Source organism: Mauremys reevesii, linkage group 18 (genome assembly GCF_016161935.1).
Source record: "Mauremys reevesii isolate NIE-2019 linkage group 18, ASM1616193v1, whole genome shotgun sequence".
Taxonomy (NCBI): domain Eukaryota; kingdom Metazoa; phylum Chordata; order Testudines; family Geoemydidae; genus Mauremys; species Mauremys reevesii.
Genome location: NC_052640.1, coordinates 26,262,660 through 26,288,903, shown reverse-complemented (window position 1 = coordinate 26,288,903; position 26,244 = coordinate 26,262,660). Strand labels below are relative to the sequence as shown.

Below are 26,244 nucleotides of genomic sequence, written 5' to 3'. Positions count from 1 at the left end.
TGCCATTTTGTTGCCCAATCACTTAGTTATGTGAGATCTTTTTGAAGTTCTTCACAGTCTGCTTTGGTCTTAACTATCTTGAGCAGTTTAGTATCGTCTGCAAACTTTGCCACCCCACTGTTTACCCCTTTCTCCAGATCATTGATGAATAGGATTGGTCCTAGGACTGACCCTTGGGGAACACCACTAGTTACCCCTCTCCATTCTGAAAATTTACCATTTATTCCTACCCTTTGTTCCCTGTCCTTTAACCAGTTCTCAAGCCATGAATGGATCTTCCCTCTTATCCCATGACGCTCTACCCATGCACACAAACACAGACACATTCTAAACACACAGACACAGACACATACAGAGCCAACCCCTCTACCCAGGCATGGACCCCCCCCCCCCCGCCCCACCCCAGTTGAATAACTTGCACTCCAGGTTTGGCTCACTCCAGTTAAGCTGCAATGTGACCATCCCTAGCCTGTTTAAGCAAAGGCCACACCTCAAGGAGACGTCAAAGTGCTGCTGAGAAGGACCTATTTTCTAGGCGTCCTGCCTGTATCAGGAGTCCAGGGGCCCAGGCCGCTTGTCCTGTGGGGGGCGCAGTCAGTTCCTGGTAGCGGGGCTGGCTGGCACATGACATGCTCACTGGCTGGGGGGCAAACCCTGCCCCTCTTTCAGCCCGTGGCGTCCTCCCTGGCGTGTTGGTTGGCTGCAGCTCCGGGGCGATATTGGGCCAGGCTGTGACAGTCGATCACACTGCTGCTTGGGCAGCCTCTTTCTGCTCGGTTACGCCCGTGGGCCTGATCCTGAATGGTGTGCGCTCCTTCAGGGGCCAGATCCTGAGTCCTTTATTGGGGCCTGACGCCCATTGGAGTTTGCTGAGCTCCTTTGGGTTTGGCTGCTTAGTATTTCAGGGCCCTCTGCACTAGGCATGTTTGGGCCCAGTGAGAGGCTTTGTTTGGGGGCACTGGCTGTTTAATAAAGTACTTGTGGTAGCGCTGGTCACGTGGCAAACTCCCACCCATTATAACCCCCTCTTTCCATAGGGCTACTTCTCTGCAGCAAACTCACCTGCCTATATTACCTGCGGCATGTTCCACCTAAAGGGCACAGCCAGGTTGGGCCCCATTGTGCTAGGCGCTGTACGACCCTATAGTAACAACACCATCTCCATCTCTCCCGCATACTAACCCTGTGTGCCTCGGTGCATGGATCTTGCAGAATGTGGGTGATAAGGTGTATCCAAAAGGGCAGTGGGTGACAGAGTGAATCCACCGGTGTCATGCTCCAGAGGCAGGCTAGTTAACAGCAGCAGATTGCGTGACCTGATATCTTCCACCCTCAAAGGAGTTTTTGGTGGGGCTGTCTGCATGTAATTGGGAAGTGCATTTGGTGCTCAGTGAGGATGATATTAAATCTGCTAAGTGCTTAGATACTACAGTGCACACACTTTAGGCATGATAGGAAACCTAAGTTAGATACCAGCTAGGATAGATAATCTACCATTATTGTTTTATGCTGCTGTTGTTATGACTGTCCCTCTGCATTAGTGCAAGTAGAGAGGACGGATGGTCTGGTATCTAAGGCACTGGACTTGGAATACCTGGAATCTATATTTGTCTCTGCCACAGACTTTCTGTGTGTCCCTGGTCATGTCGCTTACCCTCTTTCTGTCACAGTTTCCATCTGTAAAATGGGGGTCATATTTCCTTTATCTGTCTTGCCTATTTCGATTGTAAGGTCTCCAGGGCAGGAATTTCATGGTGGATTCTCCATCACTCATGGTCTTTGTGTCAAGGCTGGGTTTCTTTCTAAAAGAGATGCTGCAGAATAGAACTCATGGGCTTGATGGGGAAAAAAATCAAGTGGGGTTCTCTGGCCTGTATTAAACAGGACGTCAGACTAGATGGTCTTCATCGTCCTTCTGGCCTTGAAAGCTAGGACTCTCTTGTTATGTTTATGTACAGCGCCTCACACAATGGAGGCCTCAGTCTCAGTCAGCATCTCCAGGCAGTAGTAATACAAATAATAAACAGCAACAACAGCTGTAGATTTCACGCTGTTGCCCATGAGAGAGCTGCTGTCAGATCTGGAGGTGAAAGATCACAAGCGGTGGCTGTCCAGGCCGGACCTCTCCGAGCTAAATGACAAGAGGAGCAATCTACTATGTTTTCTTTTTTTGAATGATGTTGATTTTGTTGGGGGCCTACTTTGCAACCCTCACTAAAGGATCTTTCCTACTTTATGTCCCTTCTTTTCCCCCCTGATAAATTTTACTGGTCAGGCAACCCGAGGAGATGTTTTCCGGAGGATGGAACCCCATAAATCAAAACCCTGCTGCTCCATGATGGGCAATATCTTATGTAAAAAGGTGTTTCCACAGAGCGCCAAAGGCTGGAGAATCCTATTACAAGGCCTGCCATTAATTATAAGAAGTCAACTCAACTTACTCCAGCAATTTTTTATCTTAAGTCCAAAAACTGATTATTTTCTACCTTCCACAATCCTTCCCCTTCCAAAAAAAGCAGAAAATAACATAAATGTTTCAGAACAAATATAAAAAGTTTCTCTTAAAAACGATGTTGAAAACTCTCATCTGGATCAGCGGGCAGCATGGGTTTACCATAAGTCACTTTGTATTGGGTAGGAGCCTACATATCAGGTCGTTAGCACTTTTAATTGCTAGCAGTGGAATGATGTCATAACAGTGAGGCTCATTTGAAATTTTCAAAGGCCTTTGCTTTCAAGAGACATAATGGGGCCATGCCTAAAAAATTGGTTTATCACCCAGAAGACTTGGAGTCTAGCCTCAGTTCTGTCACTACTGTGTTGTATAAGTTGGGCAATTCATTTCACCACACCGTTTCTCCTCCTACTCTGGGGTATTCAATTTGCAAGCTCTTCAGGGCAGGAAGTGTCTCATGATCTGGAACAATGGACCCTGCTCTCAACCCGTGTTGCTAAATTCTGTTATAATGTAGCAATGTTTCCCATTGAAATCATACACCCATTTAAAGTTAAGCTCATAGAATATCAGGGTTGGAAGGGACCTCAGGAGGTCATCTAGTCCAACCCCCTGCTCAAAGCAGGACCAACCTCCAACTAAATCATCCCAGCCAGGGCTTTGCCAAGCCAGGCCTTAAAAACCTCTAAGGAAGGAGATTTCACCACCTCCCTAGGTAACCCATTCCAGTGCTTCACCACCCTCCTAGTGAAAGTTTTTCCTAATATCCAACCTAAACCTCCCCCACTGCAACTTGAGACCATTACTCCTTGTTCTATCATCTGGTACCACTGAGAACAGTCTAGATCCATCCTCTTAGGAACCCGCTTTCAGGTAGTTGGAGGCTGCTATCAAATCCCCCCCACTCTTCTCTTCTGCAGACTAAATAATCCCAGTTCCCTCAGCCTCTCCTCATAAGTCATGTGCTCCAGCCCCCTAATCATTTTTGTTGCCCTCCGCTGGACTCTTTCCAATTTTTCCACATCCTTTGTGGGGCCCACAACTGGACACAGTACTCCAGATGAGGCCTCACCAATGCTGAATAGAGCGGAATGAGCACGTCCCTCGATCTGCTGGCAATGCCCCTACTTATACAGCCCAAAATGCCGTTAGCCTTCTTGGCAACAAGGGCACACTGCTGACTCATGTCCAGCTTTTCGTCCACCGTAACCCCTAGGTCCTTTTCTGCAGCAGTGTTTGTAGGATGGGGCACAACGCTCTATTCTGCAGCTGGGGAAACTGACACAGAGAGGTCAAGTGATTTGCCCAAAGTCATCCGCCAATCCAACAACAATTCTGTGCTTAGAACCAAGGAGACTTGACTCCCACTCAGGGACGTGCACAAGGGGCGGCAAGCCCGGGCCTGCCCCCCAGCCCCCAATTAGTTAGGGCAAAGAACTCCTGACAGCTTCTCCAGCCCTGGGGCTGCAGGGGGAGATCCAGCCCCTCTGGCTGCTGGGGTGAGAGCAAGCTCCACCAGCCCCGGGACCACAGCTGGGAAGGCAGCTACTCCAGCTGTCAGGGGACAGCCAGCTCCTCCGCCATGGGAGGCACAGAAAATGCCCCTCCAAAAGCAGCCAAATTTTTATTCCTGTGCACGCCCCTGTTCCCACACCTCTACTCTAACCACTAGTCCGCACCCTCGCTTCAGAAACTGACATCAGCATTATTGATTGCAGTGCGTTTTCAGTGATCCTCTGACAAGGTACCCAGAGCCCTTCAGGATGGGCTGCAGACTATGCTGGAAGGTTTGGCACACATTCACGTTGAAGCCAAAATGGAACTGAGGGTGTTTGGCCCCTCGCTAGATCAGGCCCTATAGTAATTATCACCTGTTATTATTATTGTTGTTGTTGTGCCACAGTGCCATATTCTGGCCATACTCTGTCGGTTCTGTTTGCGGCACACCCACAGAGACGTCAGATAACACATAAGCATTCTTGCTGGCAGGCTGCAGCAGAAGGCTACTTTATTTCTTAGCATGCAGGACAAGAACCCCGAAACAGAGCCAGCCAAGCAGGCGATGCTGTAAAAAAATAGAGACACTCTACTCACCCCACTTTACCCTGGCTGCAAACTGACCACTGCTAATACTTGGCCAGATCACATGTTTCCCGGCAGAGCTTCTTGCCTGCAAGCAGGAGCAGGAACCCCCCTGAGAATTTAAAGTGATAGATCACAATTTTAACAGAGTTCTCAGTACATCACACTGTATCAACAGGAAATGCAGTGGTATGTGCAACCCCCATACTCTGGGTGTCCCCAGGCCTCTGACTGCTGGAAGCTGGGATTGGATGACATGGGATGGCTCACTCTCTAACTGCCCTGTTCTGGTCATTCCCTCTGCAGCATCTGGCCCAGCCACTGTCGGAAGACAGGATACTGGGCTAGATGGACCATTGGTCTGACCCAATATGGCTGTTCTTATGGTGTGAAACATGGCTGCCACGGCCTGCGGGTCTCCATGTAGGGCTAGTAGGACTGGGGGATCTGAAACGATCCAGTCCTCCCCTTTCTCTGACGGGCCGGCAAAGGCCCTGGTTGCGATCTGAGGCCAACCTTGGATGCTAAGCCAAAAAGACCTGGTGCAGCCTATCTGAGTTACTGCAGCAAATTCTTTCCCAGGTGTCTGGCTAAGCACGACCTTATGTGTGTCCCTGAACCGGAGCCCGACTGACTGGCTAGCCGGAGCATGGGCTGGAAAACGCGTGCGGCTGGAGATGGGGACGGTGACGGAGAAGGAAATAAGCAGCCCCAGTAATTGCAATGAAGCGGGTGCCAATTTCCCATTTTGCTTAAAAATCACTTGAAATTGGGGAGCTCAGTTTGGTTCCTTAGAATAAAAATAAATATATATATATATATATATTTTAAAATGACAAAATAAAAACCTGAGGTTCTGTCCCCAGCTAATAACCTGGGAAGGGACCTTGCTCCTCTGCTTTATAATCACCATATGAGTGCTCTGAAAAAAGTTATTTAACAACTCCTGAAACTTGCCTCAGTCCCCTTATAAAAATGCCTGTTACTTGAGTAATACAAACAACATGAAAAAGGGGAATGGGCTCTATTTAACCCTGAGCCAAGATCGGTGCAGTCCAGTGAGTCAGAGCCTCAGTGGGTATAAATTGGTGCAGCTCCAGAGATGTCAAGAGAGTGATGCAGACACACTAGCTGAGGATCTGGTTCTACTGTGTTTAACCTGCTAGCGAGAGTGGCTTGCCTTCCAGGCATGGACTGCTGGGGGGGGGGTTGGGTACCCAGTAGCTATGCCACGGTATAGGCGTCAGCTGCACCTGGAGACTTATTCAGGTGTAAGGCTGAAGAAACACTAGCATAAAACTGGGGGTAACACAACAGGAAATTAGGCCACTGGGTTCTACTCTCAGGTCTCCTACTGACCCACCCAATCACAGCGCCATCTTGTGCCTCAGTTTCCCCACCTGTAAAACGGGGATAAGAACATAAGAAAGGCCGTACCGGGTCAGACCAAAGGTCTATCTAGCCCAGTATCCTGTCTACCAACAGTGGCCAATGCCAGGTGCCCCAGAGGGAGTGAACCTAACAGGCAATGATCAAGTGATCTCTCTCCTGCCATCCATCTCCATCCTCTGACAAACAGAGGCTAGGGACACCATTCCTTATCCATCCTGGCTAATAGCCATTTATGGACTTAACCACCATGAATTTATCCAGTTCCCTTTTAAACACTGTTATAGTCCTAGCCTTCACAACCTCCTCAGGCAAGGAGTTCCACAAGTTAACTGTGTGCTGCGTGAAGAAGAACATCCATTTATTTGTTTTAAACCTGCTGCCTATTAATTTCATTTGGTGACCCCTAGTTCTTATATTATGGGAATAAGTATTAAGTATTATGGGATAAAGCCACTCACCCACCTGAGGTACTAGAATAGACAGGTGCTGCCTAAAAGCGACGCATTGGCCAAACTAGGCGTGAGAACACAATCGCATTCCTCAGGAATCCCGTAGGTTTCAGTTCATCATTAGAACGGCTCATTTACAACGATAGGTAACCCAGTTGTTAAAAATCTTTAATAATATAGGAAGGATAAATTCCATCACTTGGCTGAACAGAGAAAATATGCAGAGAAGTGACTGGGTTTTCATAAATCACTAGTGCATGGTGGTACAATCGAGTTAGGACTTAAAATTCAGGTCAGGAGATAGGTATTCTCATAATCCACCAAGGGAAGGTAATTTATTCTGTTTATAGCTTTTTACTGCAAGACAAGGGAAAAAAAACTCCACAATGATTTTGCATTTTAAATATTAGTTCAGAGCTGCAGCCTTCCTTGGCCTTTATTTATTTATATCTCTGGGCGGAAAAAAAAGAAAAGAGGAGAGACTCTTTGGCTGTTTGGCAGCAGGGCTGCGTGAGTGATACGGGCTGGAATCGATGTAGTTTAACTGCCACATCTTATTAAGAATTACAGCTCTGTGCAAGGCAGGATAAAGAAAACGCCCAGATTCTGGGCTTTAAAGCCTTGCACCTAGGCCAGCTGTCTTAGAACGGTCCTTGTTTTGTTAAAGACGTGCCCCCCCACCCCCCGCCTTGCCGGCCTCTGAAGTCATTTCACAGATTAGAGGGAGGAATGGAAGGATGAAAGTAGAGAGATAGGTGGGAAGGTATATGGGTGGGGTGGGTGGAGCAATAGATAGATAATGATGAAAGATCAGGAACAAAAAGAAGAGAAGAAGACAATAAGAAAGAAAGAAAGAAAGAAAGAAAGGTCATACTGGGTCAGACCAAAGATCCATTAGCCCAGTATCCTGTCTTCTGACACTGGCCAATGCCAGGTGCCCCAGAAGGAATAAACAGAACAGGGAATCATCAAGTGATCCATCCCCTATCACCCATTCCCAGCGTCTGGCAAACAGAGGCTGGGACACCATCCCTGCCCATCCTGGCTAATAGCCAGTGATGGTCCAAAATTAATTTGATGATGACTGCCATAATCAGATGCCTGGTTTGTGCCCCAACGCCCCAGCTCCAGAATAGTGTGAAAAGCTCAGTTCTCCCGTCTTTGATCTGGGGCCCTCTTTTCGGGTCAGGATGGGGGACCCCGGAGAGTCTCCTGGGCCCTGCTGAGCCGGGGAGACTTTCCACTGATTTCAGGGGGCACTGGGTCAGGCCCTAAGGGAAGTGACCAGTTTGGGGTTCCTGTGAGAAAGTCAGCCCAGCCTACAGTGGGGAGAAGGCCCCAGCGAAAGGACTGAGGGGCCAGCGAGGCCTTGTGTGAAGGAGCAGCATTTGCGACAAGCCCCGCGTGGCCTTCCTGGGGTCAGTCACATCCATTCGCCTGCAGGCGCCATGTTGGGCCCAGGCTAGGAGACAGACTAGCTGGGTGAGGCTGTATCGTTTACTCGACCAACTGCTACTGGTGAGCGGTGCGGGCCCGAGAAAGGGTCACCTCACCCAGGGGTGCCTCGATTATCTCACGGGGGCAGGGGCTATTTCCAGCACGAGGGGCAGCTGGGCTGCCCTCAGAGAAGGAACCTTTAACAGCGCTGGATACGCAAGAACCACATGCCCTCAAACGTTGGGCTGGGGAGGATCAGGGATGGTTCCTGGCTACTGCAGGTTAACTTCACATCAACCCCTCAGCCCCAGCCGCCTCCTCGTCGCCTTCCCTGCCCGGACCCCAGACAACGAGCACGGCACAACACCAGCCCCACTCGCTTTCTCCAGCAGTGACGGGGCTGCTGACTGTACCCCCTCCCCCAACACCCACAGAGCGGGAGCTGCCCTTTCTTGTGGCAACCGCATGGCAGTATGGGCCAGCACCAGCCCTGGGCTCCCTGCGGGGGGAGGTGTCCAACAGCAGAAACCCCTGCTCCAGCCCGGAGAAGGTCTTTTTCACCCACGCTGAAAGGGAGCATGAGCCGTGTAAAAAGGCCTCGGTCTCTGCACCGTTTCCCCTGCCCCGTCTCCTTGGCAGAATGAGTTTAGCTCAAGGGGGTTAACAAACAACTGCAAGAAAGATCCAGGAACACTGACAAGCTAAGCGCTGGTTCTGGGGCTTTCAGTTCTTGTTTCCCAGGTACCCCCATCTTCTCCCGCCATCTTGGGCTGAGACGCTACCACCATCAGCCTTTGGAAACAGCACCAGCCTTTCCAATACCTCTGCACTGACGCCGCGCCTATGACATGCCGCGACCATTAGTTTGAAATCCACGTGTCTTACAGCTCCCCATGCTATCCCACCCCCACCCCCAAGCCTCACTCCTAACACCCCTTGGGCAGCGTTTGCTTCTTAGCAGAGTGAGGCCTTGTTTGCATGGGGGTGATTAACAAAAAATCAGGGCAATTGTTTCCAGAATTGTAAAGTAACATAGAAAATAAAAGCGGGGTTTGGGTGTCTCTGGCTGCGTGTCTAGCTGCGCATCTATGTCAGGTGCGTTTGTACATGCATGTAAAGAAATGATGTGTATAAAACAATTGAATGCCATCCTTCAGCTATTCATGCTGAGACACTGAGGTCTGTCTCTCTCTCTCTCACACACACACACTTCTAAACCAATCATTGTAGACAATTTTATTTTAACAAAAACGATTACCTAGCTAGTTATAGAGCCTCGGCACTAAGAAGTTACATAAGCCCACAGCTTTATTCTACTGATTCCGCCATTACTGGGTGAGCTAGAATGTGCACAATTCATCCCTCTCTGAACGGGCTTTCTGCTTCTCTAGGGCTGCTGCGGCATGAGGAGGAGAGAAATGTGGCTGCCTAATTAAAATGGTCTCACTCCGGCTCTTTTCTCGGGCTATTGTGACAAGTGCGGCGCTCACTTGGTAAATCATTCCTATAGAGCTTCAATGTCTGGGTAGGGTTGCAGCCTTGTTTGGGGGGGGGGGAAGAGGTTTGCACAGAAGATGAAAAGATAATCAAAACATCTATTATCACTCTTTGCCTGTGTTGTGCACGCATTGACCTCAAGCTAATATGAATCTCAAGAGGCAAAAACAAATTGAAAGCAGCTCCTCCTTGAATCTCACAGGGGGTTCGAGCCAAAGCCCACTGATGAAGCCAACGAAAGTCTTGACTTGGATGGGCTTGGGCTCAGGCCTACAATCAGGCAGTTTGAAGAAAGCCTGGCAAATGTCTCTGAGGGATGATGAATTGGCATTCGAGCCTGCAGGGTCATTGGAGTTCTCCTGACTCATAAGGGTTTTAATGGGACTATAGAAATTGGGTACTTCCATGAGTAAGGGCTACCCAGCTGAGTCAGGATTGCAGGATTAAACCCCACCTGTTCTATACATTTCTTGCAGAGTGCTGGAGCGGGGATAGAATAACGCTAATGAATAAATACCTCTGACACTAGGCAGTGTAATTAAAGTATATTGTAAAGCTGAATGATCTCTGCACTATATTTTAGTTACACGGTCTCATGCCAGAGTTTTTCCAACAATATCAAGAAGACCTTAGAAAAAAGAAGCTAAAGCTATCGTGGCTGCATTTTTTAAACCACGGCTGCTATTTTCCTTTTCTTAAAAAAAGGGAGCAGGTGAATGAGGATTAGTTAACTAACAGGCTTGTTTTTTTCACCCTGAACAACATAAGCTAGTCACGCTGGCACCAGCTGAAAGAGGCCGTGGTGAAAGGAAATCCACAACGCTTTGGAAAAACAATTTCTTTTCTTTTAAAAAATGATTCACCTTTTTTATTTTTGTTTTCGGCAAACCTCTTTCCTGTCACTCCCCTCCCACCCCCCTCTTCAAACTCTAAAAATGTTGGCGCATTAGTTGACTAAAGTACAATAAATAAGCAGTAAACACAAAAACATACTTTATTTGTTTCTTCTTTATACAAAATAAAGAAACTAGAAGCAAAAACTATAATACATCCTTCAATCCGTGTAGCCTCCAATAAACTTTTGGGTTTGAAGTGGTGTTTGCCAGAGACATTCAGACTTGGATCGCTTTTTTATTGGTAGTTTTAGTTATATTTCTGCCCAGTGGAAAACAAAACAAACCCCAATGGAAGTCTCTCCAAACATTAAAAGTCCTGGAAAGCTGAGCCAGAACTAACCACGAGGGGGCGCCTTGTCATCAGTGAAGGTTTCCTTTTGCAAGACACACCAGTTCCCATTCCCACCTCCATCACCACAAAACCAACCTTCCAATAAAAAAAAAAAAGTGGATTACGAGGGGTTCCCCCCCCTTTCCAGATTAAGATTAAAAAAGATGCAATTCTGGATGGAGCAAAAAGAAAGAAAGAAAGAAAAAGCCCCCGCCCCTCCCCCGAAAAGTATGAAGTTCAGTCAGTCAGGAAATCTGTGATCCAGTCCAGTTCAGCTTTGGTCCAAGAGATGCTGCTTCAGATGCTTGCAGAGGTTAGTCAGCACTGGCACGTCTCGGCACCGTGCCCGCTAACACGTGGCGAGGAAGAAAGACACTGAGTGCGGGGAGCCCCAGCGGCCTGCGGTCCTGTTGGCTTGGGGCGTGGGGGGACCCCGGAGAATTTTGGCATCAGTGTCCGGCGGCCGGTTTTGGTTCCCGGTGTCTTAGCCGGGGCTGGGCCGAGGAGGCGGGATCTGCCTGGGGCAGAGGGATCCGGGGGTCCCCCGCGCCCCGCGCTGGCTGGCTCAGCCCTACCACACCGCTGCCTCGTTCAGCTCCTGGTTTGGGTGCGAGAGGGGCCCGCTGTAGCCGCTGTTGCTGGACATGGAGAACGGGGGGCTGGGGCCGCCGCTGAAGACCTCGCCGGGGATGGGGTGCAGCGAGCCGGTCAGGCCCGGCTCGGGGCTCGGGGTGTCGGGGTGCGAGATCATGTCGGTGTACCTTTGGTTTTCGGAGGCGTGGTGTCCGGGCAGCGGGGGCTCCAGGGGCCCCAGGGGCGTGGAGCCGGGCCCTGAGGTCGGAAGGTAGCTGGAGTCTGCTGGGGACTGGGCTTGCGAGGGAGGCCCGTGGGGGAAAAAATCGTAGTTCCCGCCGGGCCCGTAGTAATCGCCTTGGTAATCTGGAGCAGGGGAGAGAGAGAGGAGGGTGAGGCGGGGCCGGGGCGTTCCGGAGCTTCCCCAGCCCAGCGCAGAGCCCGAGGGGTTCTCGGAGCTAGCGGCCCCCAGCCTCCCACCCCCAGCAGCGGCTGCGACCTGCCTGCGCGTAGGGACGCGCCCCGAGGGGCAGGCGGGCACCTCTCTGCAACGCGCCCACAAAGGCGGCCGCGGGCCCGGTCACCCCGCTCCTTCGCCCGCAGAGGGGTGGATCCCCCGTCTGGCCAGTCGCCTTTGCTCCACCGCAGAAGAGCAGCTCATGAAAGCGACTCTCCGGTGGAGCTCGGCGATCGGCATTTATTTGCCGGCTGCTTCTTTCATTGGCTGCCCCCCCTCCCCCAGCCTAATGACCCCGATTGCCAGATTCGGTGATAAAAGCCAGGAAGGGATTGGACCAAACGCGTTGCTGGGGTCCTACCATTATCCCGGGCCAGCAAGGGCTAGGATCAGAACCCGGCACATTTTGAGCAGTGGCAGAGATTTTTATGGGACACTTGCACGCTTTTTCGGAAGCCACTAAGCTGCAGAGTAGCCCCCGTCCATCATGTGCAAAACAACAGATTAAATAGATTCCTAACCGGACACTAATGAGTGTAGCCGTTAATAAAGCCAACGTCTTCCGCTAACCAGAGAGAGCGGAAATTCTTGCGGAGGAGAGAGAACGATAAAAACCCGTCTAAGAACTGGGCGAGGGGGTCAGCTTATCATTTTGAAAGGGTTTGCTTGAAATCAACAGGAGCGGGTGGGAAAAGATGGCGTGTTTAATTCGATTAACCGCCTCGGTGACATCGCCACTGATTGCGCGGTCACCCTGACAAGCGAACACTCCCGAATACCCCCCAAAACCGCAGCAGCGCAGTCGGAATCTTTGAAAATAGCGGAAGTCGCGAAATCTGGGACCTGATTAGAAACCGCTGGGGGCGGGAGGAGCTGAACGCGCTGAATTTCTTTCCAGCCCTAAAACCAAAATAGTCTCCGGAATTGTAACTGACCGAAAATTAAAAAGAACTAGAAAAGGTGTCACTGTCTATAAAAAAAAAATCGACACTCACAACTGCAGGGGGGGTCTCTCTAGACACAGGATGGCGGGGTTGTGCAAATGGCTGGATGGGGGGAAATGTCTTATTTAGCTGGCACAGAAGGAAAGTAAAGGAGGGTTTTCCCCCCGCTCAGCAATGGCAGGGGTGCAAGTGAAGGATCATTTTTCTAAGCCCTCGGCTCACGCAGCAGCCAGGCCGGCTGGCACCCCCCAGCTAGGGCTAGCTCCAACTTGCAGCCCCCCACATCCTAAGCTGCCTTCAGTGCCCCCCCCCCGCACCCCATCAGGCGCCGCTAGGGAGAGATCGGCCGCCGCATGTGGGGAAAGTGCCGGATTTCCCGGGGCCACATGGCCCGAGCGGGGAGGGGGAGCAAAGACCGAGCAAACCCGCGGGGCCCGGCCCCTGTGATAGTGACCTTCCATATGCTCCGGGAGCGCGGAGGTAATTGGAACAAATGCCGTCTGAAAGAGGTACAAAAGGGTGCAGCTGGAGCTTTGTTCCCGGGCACACACGCGGGGGGGGCGGGGGCCGGGCGGGAGCGGGGCTCTGTTCAGGCAGACAGCTTCATCACAATGGCCCTTTCTTGCTTGCTGCAGGGGTGCAAACTTGGCCAAGGACCGGACGGAATCTCTAACAGGGGGATTAGAGGGGATCTCGACAAGCTGAGCTCGCATTCAAGGCGAGGGAGGGCGGGGTGTGTGTACGGGGGGGGACCCTTCAAACAGATGCCACAGGAAGGGTGGCAAAGTCATGGCAACCGGCCCTCACCTTCCCTCCTACCCGCTGCCTTGGCCAGTTGAGGCCTTAGCGCGTTGGTTTCTGGGCGAGAATGATCCGTGATCGGTATCTCCGGGCCAATGAGCAGCGGGGGGGGGGGGGGTGAGAAGAGAGAGACAGAGAGAGGGAGGGGTGGAAAGAAAGTGAAGGAAAGATGGAGAAGGGTTGGAAGGATGGAAAGAAAGAGGAAGATATGGAGGGATGGAAAGAAAGAAAGAAAGAAAGAAAGAAAGAAAGACGTATGGGGGATGAAAAGAAAGAAAGAAGAAGGAATGGAGGGATAGAAAGAAGAAGGGATGGAAAGAAGAAGGGATGGAAAGAAAGAGAAAAGGATGGAGGGATGAAAATGAAAGAAGAAGGGATGGAAGGATGGAAAGAAAGAAGGAGAGATGAGAAGAAAGAAAGAGACGAGGATGGAGGGATGGAAAGAAAGAGATGGAGGGGTGAAAAGAAGGAAAGAGACAAGGATGGAGGGATGGGGAGAAGAAGGGATGGAGGGATGGAAAGAACGAGGAAGGGATGAGAAGAAGGAAAGAAGAAGGGGTGGAGGGATGGAAGGAAAGAGACAAGGGTGCAGGGATGGGAAGAGGGGAAGTCCGGGAAGATGCTGTATTTAAACTCCTGGGGTCCAGCAAGTTTCCGCTACAACCCAGGGCTGTGGCTGCCCGGCCCCCCTGGACGCCGAGCGCCTGCGGCGGGTTTGCAGAAGCGCGAGTCTAGCGGGGCGCTGAGTGAACTCCCAACACCCCCGGGTTTCGCTGCTGGGGAGCAGCGGCAGAGCAGGGCGGCCCCCGCCTTTCACGCGTTACTTTCTCTAAAGATGCTGCTTCCTTAAAAACCCACCCAAGCTGTGTCAGGGCAGGAGCGCGCTCCATTGCCATGCGATGTATTTCTACGGGAGGGACGGGAAGACAAGGGAACCCCCTTCCGCCTCAAAAACCGAACCGACACAAACACAGCCACCCCTCTGCGCCTCTCCTCTGTCCAGGAAACAGCCCCCAAGCCGCAGGGAAGGAATGTTTCTCCTCCTGTCTGTGCGGCGGTTTTCATGATCATTTAACAGCTATGGGTCTAAATCCGGAGCGTTTACTCCCGGGAGTAAACTTTACTCGGGCGACGAGTCCTGCAGAGCCAGAATCCGGGGTCGGCTACACCGGAGTGACTCCGGATTCACACCAGGGGTAACTGAGGTCAGAATCCGGCCCCTGGCTGTGGACAGGAGTAAGGTAACCAGGGCAGGATCGCGCGCCGGAGTAGTAAATTTACTCCCCGTAGTAAAGTTTGAAGGAGCGAGCCCTACGGCATCACAGCGGAGCTTCCCTGTGCCCCCCCCCCCCGCACAGTTCCTGTGAAATCCGGAGCCTCCCCTTCCAGCACGGGACGGAGAGGGGCTTTAGCCGGAGGTTAACTCGTCCCTTTCTCTTGGGAACCCCAGATTGCAACGGCAGCGCATGGGTGCGATCTAACCCTAGGGGCACGGGACGGGAGGCAAAGCCCCGCCCCCAACGCACCTCCTCCCGTCGATGTACAACCTCGGAGTAGAAGGAGACACACCTGGAGAAACCCCGCTCCCCGACTTCTCCGGGCTGCGGGGCTCCCGGCAATCGGACAAAGGCCTACGCGCCAGAATTTGCTGGATTCGGACGAGGTTCGGTTCAGGGCACAGAAGGTAACAACTTTACCAGACCCACAACTTCCTTCCCCCGTGCCCAGCCGGGAAAGGTGAAAACAATGAACAGAATCCGGAGCTAGCACTTTGGAAGGAAGAAGGGGCGTGAACCGGATTGGGAGAAAGCATCAAGACCTTCCCTTAAAGACAAACTCCAGAGTCTCACGGCCAGCTACCACAGGGTGCGAGCAGCGGGCTCTCCCGTTGAAAAGACACAGTGAAACGCTCTAAAATGCGGTAGAGTTCAAACTTCAGAGGCTTCATTTCTAAAGGTGGCAAAAGAAAGAATAAACAGAAACGAGAGAGAAAGGACAAATGACCCAAAGGAAAACAAAAGAAAGAAAGAACAATGATCAAATAGAAAAGAACGAACAAATACATCGATTAACAAGAGAGAAAAAAATGAAAGAATGAACAATGATCAAATAAAAATTAACAAATGAATGGATGAACAAGAAAGAAAGAAAGATGAAAACGAACAATAATCAAATACAAACGAACAAATGAACGGATGAACACGAAAGAAAGATAGAACTATGATCAAATAAAAATGAAAGAAAGAAAAGTGAAAGAATGAAAAATGATCAAGAAAGGAAGACAGACAGAAAGGCTCCTGCAGCCTTCATTTGTTTGCGCTGGGATCTGTGTGTGTCTGGTTTTTTACAATGTTTGGCTACCAGGAGTGTTAGGAGGTCATCCCGGAAGTGATCCATAAAACGCTCGTTACCTCCGTAATAAGTGTAAGGGGTAGAACCCAGCATCTCAGACTCATCCAGCCTGCCCCCCAGCGGGCGCATGCGCCGCGGACTCCTGAAGAAGGCGTGCCGCCTGGCCCCCAGCGCGCTCAGCTGTTTCATTCGCCTCTCTTTGGACCTTCGGTTCTGGAACCAAACCTGCGGGCAAATTCAACAACCTCAGCAACGTGGTGACAACACCCACCCCCAGCCCAGCCGTCTCCCAAGGCCCTGCCAAGCCACGCGGGCGCTTTGGAGGGGCAGGCACAAGGTGATTCATTTGTTCGGATCTGCCCGCTTTTAACCGGCCCGGCCTGACTCTTGCACTATGTGTCTCTAGATTAATCGACTAACGCGCTGATTGAGCTCTGTAACGCAGGGGCGCGCGGATCTGCCGCGGTGCACACATACACAGCCAGAGCAGGAAGCTGGTGCTAAGAGGATGCCAGCTAAGAGGCGGGTTCCCTCCACATGATCGCCCCAAGACGTTCCAAGTTTTTCCCTGCAGGATTTGCCAGATGAAGGCAGCAGCAAGTCACATCCTCCCCCCGCCAACTGACAGGCTCCCCGAAGATCCGCTTTTCCATGCTTTGGACAGGCTGGGTACTTTCTGGACCCTTTACAAGAGGCAGGCGAAGAGGCTCTGAAGAAAAATGAGGAGAAACTTTCAACCGGGGGATTAAACTCTGCAGTTTAGCCAATGCAGCAGCTTGGCTTTGAATTAAAAAGAAGAGGAAAGTTGCGAGTGAACTCAGAACCATCCAAGAGTGAAGGATTTTTGCACACCCTTGGAGAGGTTTATAATGAAGTGCGCTTCCCACCCCCCTCCCCTAAAGCCTGGAAGACATATTCATAAAGGCAATTAAAGGGACTTTTCAAACTACAAACAGCTGTGGGGGTGCCTGCTTTCCTAATCTAGCTATCCAGCCATCGACAGACACGTAGAGCAACAGAGACAGAAATGCATAGCGATCAATGAGAACACAGAGACCTAGGTAAAGGAATGAATATGTACAGCGCCCGATGCTAAAGGGGGGGGGAGGGGGGAATTCTTGGACATTTTCCCATCTTGCAGATTTCAGAGATGAAATCCAGAACCCTTCATCCCCCCTTTTGTTTGGCCTGAGACAATTTTTTTTTCACACGCTCAACACTGTATATTTGCCCGCAGTACAGCAAAAACGCGTATATTACTTTAGTAGTAGCAAGAGACCCGAACATACTTCTCTGGTTCTTCTCAATCTGCCTCTGTTTTGGGGATTGTGTCTATCCCCCCCCCGCCGCCCATTTCCACGTTAATATAAACGTGCAGATTCTCTTAACCAATTCTGTAACTATATCTTGTTGCAAGATGTCAAGATGGAGACAGCTCTCGGGTTGACCCAGTTGAAAGGACTGGAGTTAATTTCTTCTCTAGACCCCACTATGCTTTACAAAGGGTTTTTTTTATACTTGTAATTTATGATTCATGGAAATATGTTTTTTGGGGGGAGGGGCTCTGATCTCTCTTGCGCTGACTGGCTTAGCCTGAAAGTTCCTCCAGGCAAGTACAGGAGCAAGAGATTTTAGTGAAGAACTGACAGGGCTTCAGATCAGTCAGCAGGAAAGCGAAGGGAGGCTGAGGCTGCAGGTTGGCACCGCGCTTGGGAGAACTTCCCACCCGCTGTTGGCTGGAGGTGTAACCCAGCACCAGATACAGCCGGCAGACCCGGAGTCAGGGGGGACCATTGCTTGGTTATGGCCTCCATTTTCGTTGGCTTCAGCTCCCACTGATGTCAACCGGAGCCGTTTCATTGACCTCAAGGGGAGCTGAGTCAGGTCCTTAGGGAACTTGGGTCTGATCCAAAGCTCACTGAAGTCAATGGGAGTCGCTCCACTTTGGAGCGCTCACTCAAGAGTCCGGAGTGCGTGGGGGCTCCAGCTCCCACCGAGGAGGCTGAGTCCCACAGCTCCAGGCCTGCGTGGGTGGAGTAAGGGCCAGCGCCAGAGGCTGGAGTCTTTCCATTGAGTTCACTGGGCTTTGGAGGAGAACGCTTGAGAGGGAGACTGAGCGCTGGGTTTTGCCTGAGGACGCGCCAGATGAAGAAAACAATTATATAACTAGAGACAAAATCTCTGATCACCATCGCCAGTACTAACAGTGACCAGTTACTAGACCTGTTATCATAATATTGACAACAGGAAATTGGCCTCTTGGCTAGGCGAGAGGAAACGTTCAGTATCCTGATAACCCCGCGGGAGATACAGTAGGAACTGAGCAGTGGGGTGGGAGTGAGGCGCCCTGGGCTCGAGTCCCAGCTTTGCCACAAGCCAGAGGGGTGCGCCTGAGCCAATCACTTCCCTGCCTCAGTTTCCCCAGCTGTAAAATGGGGGGTGACCTCATTCCTAAAGCCTGTTAAAGGGGCGTGCGTAATGTTTACAAAGGGGAGATATTCACAGCAAAGAGCTGCTTGGCCTCGCCTTTGTTTATATGCCAATTTCCTCCGACACTTTGGCAGCTTGCCAGATCCCTTTTCTTTAAATGTCACCATTTCCTCCCCCCTCTCACAGCCCACGGGTCCACCTGAAGTCACACTGCTGCGCTTGGGACGTCACAGTCATCTCCATGGCGACAGGCTGTGATGTAACAAAAGCAGGTGGCTGGGCGCTGTGACCCAATGGAGAGGTAGGCAGGAATGGCTAGTACAAGTGCTCGCCCCAGCTGGGTAAGCAGATGGCGATGCTATGGGCGGTCACGCTAGTCCCTGGTTTTGATCCTTTCTCCTTTTCCCGCCTTGTAGCCGGGCTTGTCTGTACCTGGATCACTCTCATGTTGAGCCCCGTCTCCTGGGCCAGCTGTTCCCGGATGTGCCTGGTGGGTTTGGGGGTAGCAGCAAAGGCAGCCTTGAGCGTCTCCAGTTGCTTGGCTTTAATTGTAGTCCGCGGCCCCCTCCTCTTGGTCCCCGAGTTCTGTTCCTCGTTCTCGTTGTTGGTGGTCTCTTTGTCCGAGGAGGTGGAGTTGTCTGTTTCCTTTGTATCGTCCTGCATGGGGTCCTGGAGATCCGGGGACAAACTTCTGTCTGTGCAGGAGGACACTGCAAGGGAGAGGCAGGGGGAGATGGATGACTCTGGGCAGAGATGGGACCCTCACCCCCACTGTCCCTCCCAGGCCGGGGAGCCGAGGGGGTTGAACTTCTCTGGAGGCCAGATCCTCCTGCCTCTCTGCGCTAATGTAACACGAGTCAATCACTCCCCAGTGAACACCACCAAGAGTTAACGAGGGGTCTGAATTAGCAGCAAAACGGGCTCCTCGGTCTATGTGGCAACAGGGCCGCACAGCACCCCTGGCCTTTTCTGCCACTGGAGCAGGCAGAGGGTGTGACTCCGGTGTGAAACCCCTGGCTTCGGTGGCGTCGCATCGGATTTACACCAGGGTGACTGGATCCGGATGGCAGATTTGCAGCCCATTGGCTCAGAGGGAGCTGTCCCAGGCCCGAGGCTCCCACACTGGGGAAGGAAGCGCTTTCGTTTGGACCAGCTGAGCGTTTTCCTTTCAGGCACAAACCGAGCCACGTCTGGGGACCAAGAACCCACCGCCACAATTTAAGCCTTGGCTGTAGCCACCTGGCCTCGGGGAGTTCATTCACCGCCTTGGCCCTGACTCATCCCCCCACGCTTCGGAGCCAGCGAACCCCTGACCCCGGGCTCGGAAATGGGCCCACCCCCAAACAGGGCCCTAATGTGAAGCCCGCCGGGCAACCCCTGCTCGCCTGGCAAGATGCAGCCGCAGGTGCTGAAAGGAGACAGAGCCCAGGGAAAGGGGCTGAGCACAGGCCCCAGGCACAGACCGCTGGGCCAGTGAGGGCCCGATCCCGCCGCCCCGATGCAGAGACAACTTCCAAGGATCGGGTCCACAACGCGTGCTCATGGGTAGGTGACTCGCCTGTTCTGTCCACACCCGCCCCGATGAGACACGGACATAGCAGACTAACAGAGCTGGGGGGCTGGGGTATTCAGATCCCTTCTTGAGGGGCTCTGGCGCCACAGGGGGAAAGGCAGAGCGGGAGGAAGAAAGGAAGGAAAATCGGAGGAGTTGTATGTGATTCTAGGGGAAAGGAAGGAAGTTTCTCTGTAGAGGGAGGAGGTGGAAGGCCTCGGACGCCGTTAGCCCCATGGCCGTGACCGGATCGCTCCCCTGAGGGCTTGGGGCTTTGTCTGGGTTCTCTTCACATGTAAGGAAGCCGGGAAAATATCCCAGGCCATGGGCTTTTTGTAAGATCGCAGAGCGTGGGGGGAGTTTAGGGGAAGGTAATGTTGGTGGCCAAATCAAACAGGAACCCGGAAAAAAACACCTGTCTCCCCAAACTCCCACATCCCCTTCCCCGGGCTGGTCACACGTTCCCGGCTGGGTCTGTAGATGCAATTGACAACGGCCGCTTTCCCCCAGCACCCGCTGAAGGAGCGGCCTGGATTTTGTTTAAAATGGAAATATCTCTTCGTTTTCCACTTCCAATCCTGGAAGGCCTCCATCCTCCTCCCCTCCAGCGCCTTCCCCCCTCCCCTCCAGTTTTCAGTCCACTTTTCTACTCTCCCTCCACCCTCTCTGAACCGCAAATATTTTCAGAAATAGGACAAAAGAAAAAAAAGGGGGGGGGGGACAGATGTGTGTATAAAGATCGAAAATAATAAATCGGGAAAGGATTCCCCCCACCCAACACACCCACGGTTGTGGGTATCCGACAGCTATAGCTCAGTGTGTGTGTGTGTGTGTGTGTGTGTGTGTGTGTGTGAGAGAGAGAGAGAGAGAGAGAGAGAGAGACCAATACAAAAAAGACTTGGAATCTGAAACTAACCCCCCCCCCCGACGCTTTTTTGAATTCACACCTATGCTCTAAGGTCCCGCACCGGGTTAGAGGCTGGCGGAGGCTCCATACCTGAGTTGAGGCTCCCTTCCTTTAAGCTGGGCGAGTTCAAATAGTCCTCTTTGCAAACAAATTTGTTTTCGTCTATGATATAAAGTTCCTCTCCCGTGGAGAGCTGTTTGTTGCAAACCATGCACGTGAAACAGTTCAGGTGAAAGACTTTGCTTCGGGCTTTCCTGACGAGGTCGCTTGGAGAGATGCCTTGGGAGCAGCCTGCGCATTTGGTACCGAACCTCCTAAAAAACGGAGCGAGAGAGAGAGACGGGAGGAAGATAAATACCCGGGTGCTTCGCGGCCCGGCCTCAGAGTCCCCTCCAGTCTATAAGTGCCTCGTCCCCAACTGCAGGCGCGTGGGTGGAGGGGGGCGAGAGATGAGGCCATTAAAGCAATTGCCTGGATCGCGACAATGAAAGGAAAGCGGATTTGGTCGCCTGCAAAATGCGTGCGCAAAATTATTCCTCTCGTGGCGAGCAAAGCGCGTCTCAAGCAGCCCAAGAGAGGACTCGCATTTACGCGTGACTGCCCTTGTTTGACTCCATACAAATGGACACCCCCTCACCCCCACTTTAATAGTTCCCTCTCCACGGGAAATATTCTGGGGTGTCTGTTTTGTTTGGTCCCCCCCATATCTGCGGCAGGTAAAAAGCGGGCCCGACCTTACCTACAGCTTTGGCTCAGACACGGCGCGGAGGAAGGAACAATCCTTCTCTCCGGGGCGCCCAAGTTGGAAGGCGAAGGGCCCATTTTCGGAGCTGTATTTTGGGGCAGACATAAATAGGGCGCTAGATTGCAGCTCCGCAGAAGGCGAGGGAAGGGGATCAGGTTCTTATCTAGGCGCGAGAACGCGTGTGCTCCGGGTGGGCCGCTTCAAGGAGCAGCCACGGGTCGGTGTAAAAAATAACGACCCGCTTTGGTTTCGCGGGATTTATGGAGCGATTTTTACACCCCGTTGTATGCACCGGAAAGCGGCAGAGCGTTTGCATCCTTTTGTCAGGCTGCATTTCGCGAGGGCACAGGAGGTAACCAATGGATCTTCCCGCACAGTCATAATTCGTATGAATATTCGTGTTCTCTTCAATTATGTCATTTTCGGCCACCAGGACACTTTGGTTAGCGGGGTGGTTAGACCCAGAAGAGAAACACAGGGGGCTGCTTATGGAATTCAAAACACGGGTGGGGAGAGGGGATGTGAGGATCCTAAAAATGGTCTCCCCCTTCCCCACACCAGTGCTGAAAATGGTTCGAGTTTTGACCTCCTTTTATTCAGCATTCCAGACCCCTCCGATTTATTTATTAGTTGTTATTAATTAATTATTATTATGATTATTTTGCATTGCAGAAAGGGAATATTTTCCCTAGTGAATGATCACTATCAAGCAGCAGGATCCTACCTGTTTTTTCAAAGCAGATATTTTAGTTTCCACTTTGGGGCGTTGATTCGGGCTCCCTGGAGGTTTGGGGGGCACTCGTGGAAGTGGGGTGGACGATGGGGGATAAGGGGAGAAATAAAACTGTTTTTCCCTCCCTTGTTTAAACACAACTTCGAACCGCTTCACTTTCCATGACGTTGATTTAGTGAAAACATTAGAAGTCATAAGTCATTTTTTTTGTCTTATCCTGGAGCATAATTAGCTCATCTGCACCTTATCAAAAATCATTAAAGGCATTTAAGGAGTTGCAGCGGGAGGGGTGCTGAATGCATAGGGGCCATTAAAAGTAGTTTACATGTGTAAAGGCGAGTGTGACACTTAACCTATTCAAATTCACCTTCATTAGGGCCTACAGGACTAGGAAAACTGCCGTCTCCCCCCCTCTGTATTAATCACCCCCTGAGCTTTTCACCCTTTAGCTAAACAAATGCCCACATTTACCTCAATTACAGCCAGAAACAAAAGGCCAGGCGATATTTAGGGCGATTTTACATTTTCAATGAGTTCATTTGTTGATTTAAAAGAAAAGGGGTGTGGGGGGTGGTGCAGGACAAGTTTGCTCTGTGCATGCACAGCCAATTAAACCACAAAGTCTTGCTAGGAACTTTCGTGTGCGTTTGAGAATTCCCAAGTCAGGCTGGAATGTCGGGGCAAAGGAGTTTGTGGATGCCCCCCCATATTCCGCTCTCTCTTCTCTGTGCACTTTAGTTGGGATTGATTCTGATTTCTGCTCTGCCTCTCCGCAATAGAGGTGGCTTTGCTTTTAAAGCCCGGAGCATTCGAAAATCAGTTTTCTGCTGAGAAAAGTTTTATTCTTCTCCACACCAGAATGATTTTTTTTTAAGTAACCTACAAACCCGTGCCCTCTCGCCTGGCATACGATCAGCTCGGATCTGGCTCAACCTCGTGCATATACCTAAATTAAAAACATTCGAATCGGGTTACCGAGCGACCAAGGAGCCTGGAGTCATGTGCCCCCCTCCCCCAGTTCTAGGATCTTCCCTTCTGTACAGAAAACTCTGGGGAATATCGCAAAAGGAGGAAATTGACAATAGGTACCGCGGATTTTAAAAATCCCTGAAACCGATCTGGCGGGCGGATAATAAATGATACCCCCTATAGGAACATATGGGGTTCCTTTGGGGGCAATGGAGTGGCATATAGATCTGACACCTTTTGCAGCATGAGCAGTCCACAGCGACCGATGGAGCAGACTCCAGCAATGTGCCAATAACCGAGAGCTCTCAGCGTGTGGCTAGGAACCTAGGCGCAGCACCCAAGTAGGGTATCGCTAGATAACCTTGCCCCGCTATGCTAGCCAAGCAGCTGAGGAAGGGGTTTGCCTCCTTCTTGCGGGACTTACCTGAAAAAGTCGTTTTTGCAATAAAGCTTGCCTTCCCTGGAGAAGCATTTCTCAGTCAGGTTGCACTTGCATTCGCAGCACTGGACGCATTTAATGTGCCATGCCCTGTCCAACACGTTCAGCAGAAACCTGTCCAAGATGGGCCGCTCGCAGCCTGCACAATGCACCATCATGACCTCCGCAGAGGAAGGCGAGACCGGCAAACTAAAGCAGAAGACAACCCCCACCCCGCCGCCGCAAGCGATCGCAAGGGGGGTGGAAACGGAGAACACCGCTAGCAGCTTCGTGCCTTCTTCTCCCGGGCGCCCTGAGGGCAGCCGACAAGTGCCGCGAGGGCTTTCCAGACCCCCTCCACTAAGGCCGATGCCTCTCTTCCCCCACGCCCCTCGCACCTCTTCCAGCAGGTTCAGTGGGGGGAAGGCGAGCAAAGATATCCCGGTGGGGTGACTCTCCCGGTGCCTTTCAATTTAGCAGCATCTCGGCCTGGAGCAGCATCAGCGCCTCTGTGGAAGCAGCCGGTCCACGAACGGGATTAATAACAACACACAATCACCATAAAAAGCCAGGAGCCCCGTGTTCCTGCGTGGAGAGGGCTGGTTGGGACTTTTCTCCACTTTCACGCTGTTCCCATCTTCAGCTTTGTCTCCCAGTTTAGTAATTCGCGCATCCTTATTCAGATTTGGTGACGTCTCGCGGAACGTAGCGAGGCCGAGGGCCAATGAGAAGGCGGTGGCCATGGCAACCTCTTAATTTATAGCATATCTAAATTGGCTCCAGCCTTGTGCTTGGCACAGAGGGAAAAAAACAAGGCACCACTATTGTTGAGTAGTAGGTTTTACCTGGTGCGGGGGCTAAGTAAGTATTTACCTTTATTTTGTTTGCAGGGGTGGGTGGGTGCAGATTCGAATTATTTTTTGCGGTGGAGGGGGGGGGGCTAATATTTTATCTTTCTCTTCTGGGGGCGCTGGGGGGAATGAGACCTCGGGGAGGTCACCGCACCTGCAAAACAAACTCTGTTTCGCCTCAGTGTCAACAGAAAGCCAGTGAAAGCAGCTAATGGCCTCTTTGCATAAGCAGAAAAGGTGGAAATTCTTGCTCTTTTGTCAAGTAATCTCCATGAATCCAAATAAAAAAAGAGAAAAGCCAAAGGACCCCGATCTAGGGGGTGTTTAGGCCACTGGCATGCTGAGGGGAGGGCCCCCCAGGAGAAGGCAGGTTCAGACAATGTCTTGGAATGAAAAGTTATCTGTTTTGTACTTCTCTGATATGAAGGTAATTGACCCCCTGGCGAGCTAGTTGGCCTTTGTTATACAGATTGCGGGGCGGGAGGGGGCATTTAAAAAAAGATTTACTTTGAGTAATTTACAACATCTTTAAAACCAGAGTCAACATGAGAACGAAGGGAGGAGAAGCAGGAAAGCAACCCCCCTTTGGAAAGAGAGAGCCTCGCTGTTCTTGTGCTGTTGTATATGATTTTTCTCTTTAATTTCAGGTCCTGCGGACTTTTAAATTACCCAGTCACCTTGTGCGCAAGGTGATGGCTCGAACGAATTAACCTTTTTAAAGAAATGTTCTAGAGCTGAAAATATGTCTGAGTTAAAATAAAAGTTGTTGTCTTAAACTGCTAGATAGATAGATAGATAGATGAGAAGGTATAGCAATAGATAGATGATAAAATGTTGAGAGATCATCTATCTAGCAATTAGATAAATGATAAGCTATAGCAATAGATAAAATAGATTAGATGATAAAATGTTATTGATAGATGATCTAGCTAGCAACAGAGAAATAGACTGAAAATTAATTAGATCAGACTGTATAACCAGAGTGAAGAATGTCTATAGATGGTTAGGTAGATTGGAATGTTTGGGGAGACCATCTGAGAAGGTACAGCAATCGATATAGGATAGATAAGAATAAATAACAATAGACAGATTAGTGGGTGTAGCCATAGATGGATAGATGGAAATACAGTTAAACAGATACAAATGCACAACAATAGTGAAGAACCTCAAGATGAGATTTTTTTTTCTCTAAAAGCTCTGCTCTAGGAATTTTGCGGGAAGTTCTCGGGCCTGTTACACAGCAGGTCAGACTAGATGTTCACAATGGTCCCTTCTGGCCTTGGAATCTATGAATCTATCAGTGTACAGGGATGGATGGATGGATGGATAGATAGATAGATCTCCCTAGAGGTAGGTGAATCTGTATAGCTATAGAGACATCAGTACATTTCACTTAGCATCGTTGGATTAATGTACTTGTTGAACCTAATAAATCTAATATTTGCAAATGTTTCAGTAAGAGCGCATTGAAAGTGTGTAAATCCGAGTTTTGGAGACAGGTATTTCAATTAATCCATCCACAATGGCTTAGTGAGCGAGGCCGGCTGCAGCTGGCCTGCTAAACAAGGGGGGACGGTTTGTTTGCAGGATTTGGTTGTTGTTACTTAGGTGTCTGGGGGGAGGAGGGGGTTGGGAAGGCCGATCCCCTGCTTCCTCCTCCTTTTGTCATGTGAGGGACAAATGACAATGCTGGCACAATAGATTAAGTTATAAGGTTCTCTTGCTCCGTCCGTGCCCCCCCCCATTCCCACCTCTCTAGAAGGGGAGGGCCGGACAAGTGTTGCACAAAGCAATTGTTAATGGAGAAGTGCCCAAATGTTTAGTTAGTCATTTCATTAAGTCTGGTAATGAAGAGACACCAATGTGGAGAGCAGCATTTTTTCGGGAGCCGTGTGGGGCCAGGAGCGGGTGAGGGGCAGAGTTTAAACGCAGCTCGGAGCAATCCTGCTAGAAATAAAATAATCTCTCTCTCA

The 26,244-nt window shown here is 50.9% G+C and overlaps 1 protein-coding gene across 1 annotated transcript; it reads right to left on the bottom strand.

The window, feature by feature from the left end:
- Window positions 1-10,288: 10,288 nt before the first annotated feature.
- Window positions 10,289-24,046, bottom strand: LHX5 (LIM homeobox 5). Its single transcript, XM_039505910.1, has 5 exons — window positions 23,427-24,046; window positions 20,646-20,869; window positions 18,529-18,806; window positions 15,726-15,891; window positions 10,289-11,478 (listed from the first exon to the last, which is right to left on the bottom strand). The coding sequence occupies exons 1-5, from the start codon at window positions 23,597-23,599 to the stop codon at window positions 11,111-11,113; spliced, it is 1,209 nt and encodes a 402-aa protein (XP_039361844.1). The 5' UTR covers window positions 23,600-24,046; the 3' UTR covers window positions 10,289-11,110.
- Window positions 24,047-26,244: the final 2,198 nt, after the last annotated feature.